Here is a 12123-nt window from a genome sequence, read left to right as displayed (position 1 = left end):
GGTTTATGCAGAGGGTAATGACTCTTATATCCAAAGCTGAATATGAACATCAGCCTTTCAGCAACAGGAACTCACTGTAGAAAGGGCAAAGTAGTGTGTCCAATGTGTTCTATAGTAAACTTTATGTGGAGAATGGACTTCAACTGAGATAAGTAACCAGAGGCAGTAAAAATAATTGCAAGGACACTGTAGTAATGCAGGCAGAAAATGATAAGGTCTGAATGAAAGGGTGGCCATGGGAACAGAAAGATGTGAGAAATCTAAGAATGAAGAGCCAGTAGAATTTAAGCATGGATTAAATATAGGGGTGTGAAAGGAGGAAGATGATTCAAGCAGTTTAACAGTGGGTGATCTGTGAAAGCCAGTACCATTAACAGAAGTGGGAAGTCATGACTAAGTTCTCTTAGAAAAAGGAATGTGCTTTGTTGGAAGTAATGGGTAATGTCCACGCAACTGAAGACGTGAGACTGGATGGAGAACAGCCAAGGCTGACAATGTAGTTGTGTGATTTGATTACAGTTAAAGTTACAAGAACGAATGAGATCTCTCAGAGGGGAGAAGGTATAATGGGCTTTGAATGCAAATCCTTCAAAACCATTCGATTTACCCCTTATTTGAATTATGTTTATCAAACTATGGAGTCACTCAGACTGTGAGCTCCCTGAGGGCATGCATATCTGATCTCATCCATGCATTCCCAAATATATATTACAAGGTGTTGTACACAACAGCTACACAATAAGTAGCCTATTAAAGGAATCATTAATTTCCAATATAACTTCTGATTATTAATTCCTGTTCCATTTGCACTTTGTATTGCAAAAAATTGGAGCCCTACATAGTACTTTGAAAGCTATAGGCTTCACTTCAAATTATTATAATCAATGAGTTTAGACAGTTTAAATCATTTATCCAAAGCTTTGTTTTCCCCAAGGTTCTAGAACTGAAGAACTGAAAGACCAGACTTTGGCGCTGTGAAAACCTTAAAAAAAAAAAAAAAAAGGCCTCAGTGAGGCTAGGGCTAAAGCAAATGCCCACCAGAAGTAGGGAATATCCTTCAAGAAGTTTTTGAGTAAAGTTAAGCAGGAAATATTATATACTGAGGGAGTGAAACAAATGAAAAATTTCAATTGTACACTACACAAGCTGACAATGCGCAAAGAAGCTTCAAGTGAAATGGAGGATAAAAGAGATAATTAAAGGGAACTGAGAATAGTCAAGATGCATACTTAAAAAAAAACTTAATTAAGGAAAAGTCATTGGCCTGCTCTCCCAGAAAACATTCCTAGGTGTTAGTCAGAGATGGAATAATTGAATCTAATTCATTGCTTAAGTAAATAGTATTTTTCCCCAGCTGCAGTTTAAAAATAAGAAAAAGAACTGCTAAAATGTATAGGAGGACAAATTTGTGGACAACCCCTCCCCTACAAATAAATTATCAAGGTGGTGCATGCCACAATGCTCTAACCGTGGAATCACCGCAAATGTCCTGAGTGTTTCCAGATAGGTGAGTGTGTTTGTGGGAGGTCAGGCAAGAGAAAGGGAACCAACTGGAGTTACAGTCTCTAAGAACCTGACAAGTCATCTATAGGCCAACCACCCTCTTAACGTAAGACTGACTGACTTGCACAAGTCTAAAAAGATGGTCAACCAGTCTTTGCCTACTTGTTTCCAACAAAAGCAAAAGGACGATTGGTAAACTGACCGTTCTCAGAGTTGGACAACCCCAATTTGTTGCAAAACCCTTCTAAGTTATCTCCCAGTAACTTTCACCCGGGTCCTGGTTCTCTCAAGAGTAACATAGCGAAAGGTGGACGTCATGTTTTAAGTTTTAAACGTAGACAAGCAAGCAAACTAGGTATTACTCCCTGACGTGTCAGTGCGTTCCCTTCTTCCAGTTGTACGAAAATAAGACCTCTCCCTCTTTTCAACGTCCGACTCTCCTTGAAGGAAAAAGGAATGTCAGGCACCGGTTCCTTTAGACTCAAACCTGCGACCTCCAGAGCAGAGCAACGGGGCTTAAATAATTACAGACACTAGGAGACGTTGCAGCTGATATGAAATCCCCGTTGCCAAGAAGCAAGCAGCTCTGGCCCGTGACCGGGTGCTGGGACGCGATAGGTGCCACACAGACCTGGCCTGGCAGCCCGGCGACTGTGGGGGCCTAGGAACCCCTACCTCTTTTGGCCAAAGCCGCGGGGGCTAAGTGGACACTCCTTCCCAGCCCGGCGTCTCACAGGGCAGAGCGCTCGGCCCCGAGAAGCGGCATCACTAAGGAGGAAGGCTCGGTGAAACGCCTGGCAAAGCCCAAGCCGCGCCGCCGGGCCAGCTGCCCGTATGCCCTACCACCCCGCCCGCCGGACGCCGTCCCGAGAACCGGCACCGGCGAGCGCTCCCGGAGTTGGAAACGTCTCTGGCTCGGCCGGGGTCCCGTCTGTCCCGCCCGCCTACCCTCCCTGACTTCCCGGCCCACAGCTGAGCCAGAGGCCACCGCAAGGGGTGGTGCCCAGGAGGCACGCTGCGTTGGTGGTGAACGCTGCTGGCTGGGCCCCAGCTCCCGGGCGAGCAGCTGCGGCGGGTCACTCACCGAGAGGACGCTCATGCGGATTGGGGTCTCCAACAGGCACGCCATCTTGAACCTTCCCACCCGGCTGCAGCCGGCGCCGGCGCGGGGGCCGGCACTTTCGACAGCCAACTACTAGGCCAACCACAGGTACCTCTGCAGAAAGTCAGGCAGGTAGACGGGAAGGGGTCACGCTCTAGACACCGCTGAAGTCCGGCCAAGGCCCGCAGAGGGGAGAGCAAAGGGAAACCGCGCCAGGGCCCTCCTTACGAATCGTCCTCTCAGAAACGGCAGCTACTCTCAGCCAGGGTGAGAGGTGGGAGCGGGCAGCAGTTTCCGCATGCGCAAAGCAGATCTGCCGCCCAACCTGCGGCTCGCGGGGGGGCGGGGATTCGGGGGCGGGGTATCGCTACTAGCTTCACGGATTGATTCGTTATTCCGAAAAACTGGTGTGTGGAGTCACCTACATAATTTGAAGTTCACGTTTACCTTCATTATCTCCTTTGCACCAAACTCCCAGCGTCGTTATTATCTCCATTTTTCAGTTGGAGAAACTGTTATCTCAGAACTAGGTCTTCTGTCACCAGTAAGAGAGTTTCACGATCCAACGCTGAAGTGTGACCTGTTTCGGCATTATCTGCCAGACCCTTTTATTCTAGTGTAGTGTTAAGAATAGATACTCTAGAGCCAGAATGCCTGGGTGTAATCCTTGCTACTTCACAGAACTGCATTACCTCGGCAAGTTACTTAACCTCCTATGCTTCAGTTTCCTCTTGTGTAAAATAAGGGGTTATGAAGATGAAGAATGTAAAGCCCTTACAACATGCCTGGAACGTACGAAGCGTTGTGTATGTGTTAGCATTTCTCCAGCCTCTGAGTTAAGTAGGAAAAAAAAAGGGGGGGGGGCGAATATCTGAATAATTCCCACTAAAACACTCTGATAACTGAAGCCAAATAAAAATGCTGCTAATTCTATTTTTTGATTGATGAATTCACCTCTTCCTCTCCATTTGTGTGTTTATGGATATGGACGAAACTGCCCTGGACAGGTTTCAACTTCATACTGCTGGAAACCAGTAGGGTTTTCACAGGATGATTGCAATGAACCTGTTAAATTACTTGCCTTACTCCCATTGCTGTATCCACTCCCTAATTCAGGCTGGTGTTACCTCTTCCCTGGACTAGAGCAATAGTCTTCCAACTGATGTCATAGCTCTAGCCTCTCCTTCACTTCGTTCCTCAGTGCTTTCCTATCTTCCTCCTGTGACTTGGTTTCTAAATTTACTGTAGTACTAATCATCCTTGCTTATGGGCCTGTGTTCCCTTACAAACTGTTGACTTTCTGGAAAGCAGGAATTTCATTGTAGATTTTCCTTCTGTTGCAACACTATTTCAGTAATCTGCATACCTCCCACAGTCTTTGCCAGTCTGCACCCAGGTACTTTTCTTTAAAGCCAGTTTCAACTGATGAAATAATTTTAGCTTCATCCTAAACCATAACACTCTGAAAAAAATCAAGTGTATTGTACTCCCTACTTTTATTCTAGTACACATTAACGTAACTACAAAAAAGTTTAAATGTCCATCCATGTATGACTTAGAATCATGTCATGTACCACACACCACAACAAAGCAGAGCATAACCCTTATACAGAGCACATAGAGATATCAACTAAATTTTCAGTTGACATTTGTATGATATAGAGTTTTAGAACTATATTTGATCTACACTTCATTAATTAGCTCAAGCAATACATTCTCCAGAAAGGCCCTCCCTTAAGTATAGGTTAGGTGACCTCTCCCCCATGTCTTCATGCATCATTCTGTTCTTGCCACTAACATAGCATCTCCAACAATAAAGTGTAACTTTGGGGGTAATGTTTCACTCGTTTGTCTTCCCATTATACACTTCAGAGCCGGCACTAGGAATTTTAGCTTTTAGGTCTTTTATTTCACTGCCTAGCATAGAATAGTCACTTAGTAAGTGTTTGGTGAATGAAGTTTTGGCTTAGTTTGGGCAGATCCTGGGAGAATAATCTGGGTGCAGGTAATTTATTTGGGAAATGTTTCGATGGAACAAAATTGATGGACCCAGAAGAGTGAGAAAGGAAAGAAGAAAAAGTCAATATAATGGTCCATTATTGAAGTCACTGCTTATTCCTTGAGGACCTCTGAGAAACATGACCCCCTGGATATCCATCTTGAGGTTGGAGCATTTATCCACCACTACCGTCCTATATTGGTTGAGGGTTTCTCTGGGGCGGTTAATTCCCCAGCCTCCTAGATCATACTTGCGCATAGAACAGAGAGGGCTTCCTTAACCTGATGCAGAAAAGCAGACTCTGCAGGCTCACTTTTGGGGTAGGATACAGGCAGCATGCATCTGAACTTGCAGCAGAATCATCATTATTGCTGTAGCTGAAATCAGAGTGAGGAGGGGCTAGGGACTGTGACTCAGGGCAATCAATACCTCTGTAAAGTGATTTTACAGGAAGGAAGCGTTGATTGGCAATCCCCTAAGCTGAGGGGTCAGAAATCTCACGTCTGTTCCAAATTCTGCTCCTAAATAACCCTAGATACACCCTTCAAACCTAAATAATGAGTAGAAGTTGAAGGGTAATGAAAATTTTTGATTCAGCCTCTATAAGTCAGCAACAACAAAACAGTTAACTTTGGCACTGTGGTAGAGAGAGAGAAATAGCCCCATGGACTCCCATGCAAACAGGAATGAAATTTCTCCCCATCCTGCCCTATCTCAGAGAAGTATTAATTTCTGGAAAAAAAAAAACAAAACAATGACAACAAAGTGTGAATTTGATAAAGAAAAAGTAGGAATAAACAATTAAAAGTAAGGAGCAAGAAAGAAATCTGCCAAGTATTGATAAATATCTAAATGGAACTCCCAGGGAAGAGAAATAAAGTCATATTTTTGAAAGTAAGAAACATACCTATGTAAAAAAGGAAAGCTTAAGGTGTAGAAAGATTCAAACCCCAAACTGAATGGTCCCAAAAGGAATTTAGAGGAACCTTTAAAAGCTTTCAAAACAGAGGAGATTCTTTACATAAATCAAAAATAGAAAATGGACTAATATTGGTGTAGAAGGGATATAGGTCAGTTGGATAGATGCTAACTGGGTTTACTTGTGCACACATTGTACTAGGGATTCAAAGTGGAATAAGGTGTGGTTCCTGCCTTCAAACAGACGGGAATACGAGTGAGACTCTGAGAGATTCAATAATTTGCTTACAGTTGCTCAGGGAGTAAGAGGCTGAATCAATTTGACACAGGCTTCTCTGTTTCAGAGTCCTGCCCAGAGCTCTCACACATAGTCCTCTGGGACCCAACAGGACTCTCCTACATGGGACTACTGAGCGCACACCTAAGTGACCAGCCAATTAAAAAAATCTACGAGGGCTTTACAATGGGAAATAGTGCATCAGTAATTCATGCTTGGAGTGTGTAAAATACGTATATGCATAAAGCAGAATTAGTAAGATGTTGAAAAAGTCTTTTATTTAGTAACTACAGTGAAAAAAGAAAAGAAAATACTCTTTTTATAACTGAATTACTGCTGTGGTCGAATTCCAGCTTACAACTATAGAAGAAATGATGGAATTTGAAAACCACCCCTTGACGACCATATGCATTATAATTATTTGAGGCAAGAACCATCAATGCATGCTAAAACTAATTGGTGGAAATCTGATGAGAAATAGTACCTCCCTACATTACTAGTGTTAGTAGAGAAACTTGATAGACACCACTTTATTCAAGTGATTATCATTCATATCACCACTAATGGAATAAATAGACACCATGCTATGATACACTGAGAAGAACACAGCATCACTTCTGTGGTATTCCTGCCAAAAAAGCATGGTGTAATCATGAGGAAACATCAGACAAACTGTACTTGAGGGACATATGACAAAAGAACACACCTACGCCCTTCAAAAGTGGCATGAAAGACAAAGAAAGTGAGGAATTGCTCTAGATTAAAGCAAACTAAAGGGACATGACAACTAAATGCAATTTATAATCTAGAATTGAATCCTGGACAAGGAAAAAACAAATTTCCCCTCTTGCTACAAAGAACATCAAGGGAAAAGCTGGCAAAATGTGAATAAAGTCTGTAGATGAGGTATCATTGTTAATGTGCTGATTTTGATCATTGTACTGTGGCTATTAAGAGAATGCCTTTGTTCTCAGGAAACACAAAGTGAAGAATTGAAGTATAAAAAGACCGAGTCACTGTGGATTAAGCAATTGTTTTTTCTTTAAAAATGAGAAAGGGAAAAAATGAGAAAGGAACTCATTTAGAGAATAATAATAAAAAGAGTACCAAGGCTCCTGGAAATTAATTCATTCAACAAAATATATATGCAAGGTACATACTATGTGCCAAGCACTGTGGCCAGGGATAGTAATACAATTAGCAAGATAGATAGATTCCCTGTTATCACAGAGCTTTCAAAAAAAGGTGAAGAGAGACAAGAGAACAAGAATGTAGGATGATAAATGAAAGGGTATGGGGCTAAGGGAGCATCTATGAGGGAACATCACCAGGACTAAAGTCATAGGAAGTCCTTCTAGTGGAGGTGGTATCCAAGCTTTTTGACCTGAAGTGTCAACAGGAACAGCCGAGGCAAAGCTGTGTGTGCTCCTCCAAGCCTGCTTTGTCCATAAATATTTGTCTAATGGAACAATTAAGACACTCTTTCTCTGCATGTAGCTGTGGAAATACTAGCAGATCTTGCCAAATCAATACTAGGACAAGAGCCCCAATTACTTATAGGAAAATTGACACTATAAAATCAGCAGATCTCCAGATGGCTTGCCATCTCCTGGATTACCTGAGTAACAAAAAGACACTCTTACCCTCATCCCAAGCAGTGGGGACCACGTTATACAAATGAGTTTGAAAGTGGAGACATGAAGATAAGTTAGGCAAAGTAAATCCAATCTTTACCATTTACAGTAACAGGAATGGAATCTGTAAGTCATCAAACCTATAAAAAGAGATACTGTTTTCTTTTTAAAAAATTGGATGAAATCATAAAATTCAATGAAATGTCTGACAAGTTTAAAATCCAGAGGCTAGAGACACCGCAGAACTCTTTCATCCCTCTGTGTTACTTACCTGTCTTTAGCTTTAACGACACAGAGGCACTCTTGCCTTAGTTCTCCTGTGGTTAGACTGTGCTGCCATCAGGTGGTGGGAAGCGCCATAACCACCTAGTTCACTTATAACAGCACGGATGGATGTTTTATTTTGATGTTTGTGACATTTTATTTATAAACTGACTTGAAAACTCATTGCCCAGATATCTCCACGGCTCACTCCCCTACCTCATGAAGGTTTCTCCTCAATACGTCACTCTATCAACACGGTCTTCCAGAATCATCCTATATACATTAAGTACCCTACCCTCACCACAGCATTTCCTATCCCCTTACTTTTTTTCTATTTTAAATCATCCATCTTTTCAACACAGTTCTTTCTTCTTGTGTCCTTTATTTTTATTCATCTTTTATTTGGCTGGATTTCATTGTCAAGTCATTTTTTTTCCCAAGAGGAGCTCATGTGTATTGTCTCCTTGGAGTTCTTTCATGGTTGAAAACATCTGATTGTGGCCTTTTCCATGAATGACATCCTGGCTGGCACAACATACAGGAAAACAGAACCCATTTGAAGTAAGTACTTTAAGTAAAAAGATTGCAAAATTATTAGAATGACTAAAGATGCAAATAGGGAGGGAGTATTTTACTTGTGATCAGGAACAGTGGGAAGTTCATCATTGCTAAAGGAGCTTGGGTTGCTGAGCTGTCATCACCATTGCTAGAGCCAGAAGAGAAAAGAAACAGCTTTTACTTTTACTTTTCTTCTACCTTCCAACCTCACATAAGTGTTTCTCATGTGCAAAGCCCAATCCATACCTCAACGAGCAAGGGAGTCTAAGAAATGAAGTTTCTTAGCTTCTAGCCCCTGCAATACATGGATGGGCAGGTATATATATCCTTAAATACGTCAGTGTGTGTTTCCTAAAAACAAAGAATTCCGTTATGTAGCCACAGTAAAATGATCAAGACCAGGAAGTTAATATTGATACAATACTATCTAACTTACAGATCTCATTCGGGTTTTGCAATTATACTAATAATGTCTTTCATAGCAACACAATGCATTCAGTTATCATGAAACCGCGTATCCTTTAACTTTTAATCTTTCTCAGTCTGTCCTTGTGTTTCATGACCATCATTTTGGGGGTTTACTTTATTTTATTTTATTATTATTTTTAATGGAAGTACTGGGGATTGAACCCAGGACCTCGTGCATGCTAAGCATATGCTCTACCACTAAGCTATAACCCACCCCTTGACCATAATATATATTTTTTAAAAGACAGGCAAGTTATTTTAAAAAAAATCTTTCTCAATTTCAGTTTGTCTGCTGTTTCTCAAGATTAGAGTCAAGTTACCCACTTTTGGCAGGCATACCATAGAAGTAATGTATGTCATATCAGGGGGCACATGAGGTGGATTTGTCCACTCCTAGTGAGATTAACTTTAATCATTTTGTTAAGTGGTGTCTACTGGGTTTCTCTGGTGTAAAATCCCTATTTTCCTCTTTGTTAAAATAAGAATCTGTTGGAAAGATACTTTGAGATCATATAAGCAGTCTCAAATAATGGATACATTGACACTAGGTAAGTATCCTATTACTCTTCAAAGTTTTACCCAGTTATCTTAGCATTCATTGACAAGTCTTGCTTGAACAATGATGATGATGGTGGTGATGATTATGATGGCAGTAAAATGGTGATTTCTAACTTCAACTTTCTTTCTATACTTACCAATCAGCGTTCTTGTGTAAATAAGAGCTCTATTGATTAATTGATTGATTTACGTCAGAATGGAATAATAGATTCTTACTTTATTCAGTGGGCTAATACTGATATTATGTATTTTGACCCTGAAATTGTTTCAGATTTAGCAGGTGGAAAAACCTCCACTCAATATACTTTTGATGTCCCAGATTCTTTGAGCACTTCCTTGCCTTCTGGCGTAAGATGATTCAGGCTCATTTTGTATTTTCTCTGCCCTGGAATCAACCACTTCAATGAGAAGACTTGATTTAGGTTTTTCTTTTTTGGGGGGTGGGGGGTGGTCATTAGGTTTATTTATTTATTTATTTTTAGAGGAGGTACTGGGGATTGAACCCAGGACCGTATGCATGCTAAGCATTCACTATACCACTTCAGCTATACCCTCCCCCTAAGAAGACTTGATTTCAAGGAGAAAGATCTGGTTGTACCTAAGAAGTTTTAATTAACACCAGCTTAGCTGGATTATGCTCTGTTTTGCATGTTTCCATAGTTCACATGTGCTTTTTTCATCTTGCTCATTGTTGGCTGCTTCTATCTAGATACTGTCTTTGCACTGACAGAATCAGGGAATTTCCTTCCCACCAGATCTGAGACCTGTTTGTTTTCCCAGACCACACATACACAGTTTGAGAGGGATTGCCTAAGCAGTAAAGAGTCCCTCACATTTGCAAAAAGAATTATCTTCATTGTTCACTCAATTCACTTTTCTCCAACCACCTTCGTGTCTCTTCTCATTCAGAATAGGAAGGAGTTGAAGCTATCTATTTTAGTTTTGTTCTCTCTGGATTTGATAAAGTCAGTGAGAATTCTCAAGTTTATTAACTTACTGGTACGGCCTCTGGAGATGGGGTGTGGGTTGGGAATAGAGGTAAGAGCTGAGCAAAATGCACTTCTTCATCCCTATTCATTATCTTTATGTCCTTCTTTGACCACTAGATTTTGAATGTTATGGTATTAAGTTATTGTTTCCTATGGTCACCAAAGAAGAAAATTCAAATTGATATATTAAAATTTTGTTGTAGAATCTCCATGAAAATCACAAGGAGACACCATTGCACAACTAACAAAATGGCTAAAATTTAACAGACAGATGATACCAAGTGGTATTGAGCATAGGGAATAATTAGAACACTCATTTTGCTTAAGAAAGTGTAAACTAGCACAACTACTTTAGAAACTGACACTTTCTTGAAACAACATATATCTACTATGTTACCCAGAGAGTCCATTCCTGGGCAGAATCCAAGGGAAGAAAGTGCTACGTCCACCAAAAGATTTTACAAGAATGTGCATGGCAGCTTTATTCATAATAGTCCCAATTTAGAAACAATCCAAATATCCTTCAACAAAAAATAGATACATGAACTATGGTAAGTTCACATGATGAAATACTACACAGGAATAAGAAATAGCATACATCTATCTATAGTATGGATGTTACCGGACCAAACTTGGGTCCATTCACCTGCATGCAATGAAGCCAATCTACTGACACTGCATTGTGGTGAAAGGAAGTGCAGTGTTTATTGCAGGGCACCAAGCAAGGAGCCCAGGTAGCTAGTGGTCAAAAGGCCTGAACTCCTAGATGGCTTTTGGGGAAAAGGTTTTAAAGACACAGTGAGGGAAGGGAGTTGCATGGTGCATGGTCAGCTCATGGACAGTCTTCTGTTTGATTGGTGTGATGTAATTGGGAGTCAACACCATCAACCTTCTAGTTCCAACTGGTCCAGGCCATACATGCCTCTAGGCAGGGTACAGTTAACTTCTTCCACCTGGTGGGGGTTTTGGTATTTGCAAAACAGCTCAAAGGATATGGTTCAGAATATTCTCTATAGCTGTTAAGGAGGAACTAAAGATCTTTGACTTTGTTCAGTGGTTAAACCATTATTATTTTGTCTTGCTTGACTGTTTTCCTTTGTTTCTGCATTTTCTCACTTCTCTGATTAAGTTTATTCGTTGAAACTTGGGGAAGGGCTAGGAGACTAAAGTTTTTCTACAAACAAGAGGCAGGCAGAGGACATGGTGAGGGGAGTTCTGTCCTGGGAAGGCCCCATAGCATCCTGCTCAGTTACTTAGATTCATGGATGAATCTCACAAGCATTAGTTGAATGAAGGAAGCCAGACATAAAAGAGTATGTAATATATACTGACGTTTATATGATGTTTAAAAACAAGCAAAACTGATCTATGGTGATAGAGGTTAAAATGGAGTTTTTCTTTTGGGAGAAAAGGCTTGGGAGGAAGCACAAGGGAGTCTTAGAATGTTGGCAATTTTTTATACCTTGATATGGGTGATTATACATGTAAAAATGCATCAGAATGTGCTCTTAAGATTTGATTTGTTCATGGTACTTCAAGTTAATTAAAATTAAAAATTTTTTTACATGGCGGGAAAAAAGACCCATAAAAAGGTAATTACTGTAGATTGAAAATCAAATGGAAGAAGTTAAATTTAGCAATGTCATAAAAAGTATCTCTTCTTATGTATTTCAAAAAATTTAATTCAGAAGGAAAATAAAACATTAAAAATAATCGGGAATATTAGTTTCCATATTTTTCTAACCTTTTGATCGATTTAGATGTCATGAAAATTATGTCCTCCTTGTAAATGTGAAAGAAATTGTCCATAAATCACTCTGGCTACAATGTCTTTCAATGGATTTATGTCTTAG

At 40.5% G+C, this 12123-nt stretch overlaps 1 protein-coding gene across 5 annotated transcripts in view; it reads right to left on the bottom strand.

Moving 5' to 3' along the window:
* ARMC8 (armadillo repeat containing 8) overlaps positions 1-2891 on the bottom strand; it is a 95146-nt gene extending 92255 nt beyond the window's left edge. For all 5 annotated transcript variants that reach the window (XM_010976768.3, XM_031441759.2, XM_064491486.1 and 2 more), the window contains exon 1: positions 2588-2891. In XM_010976768.3, coding sequence (XP_010975070.1) covers positions 2588-2632 — 45 coding nt within the window. In that variant the 5' untranslated portion in view covers positions 2633-2891. The remainder of the gene's footprint in view (positions 1-2587) is intronic.
* Between the last annotated feature and the right edge of the window lie 9232 nt (positions 2892-12123).

This window comes from Camelus dromedarius, chromosome 2 (genome assembly GCF_036321535.1).
Source record: "Camelus dromedarius isolate mCamDro1 chromosome 2, mCamDro1.pat, whole genome shotgun sequence".
Classification (NCBI taxonomy): domain Eukaryota; kingdom Metazoa; phylum Chordata; class Mammalia; order Artiodactyla; family Camelidae; genus Camelus; species Camelus dromedarius.
The sequence above is the reverse complement of the archived record's forward strand: the minus strand, read 5'-3'. Positions and strand labels throughout refer to the sequence as shown.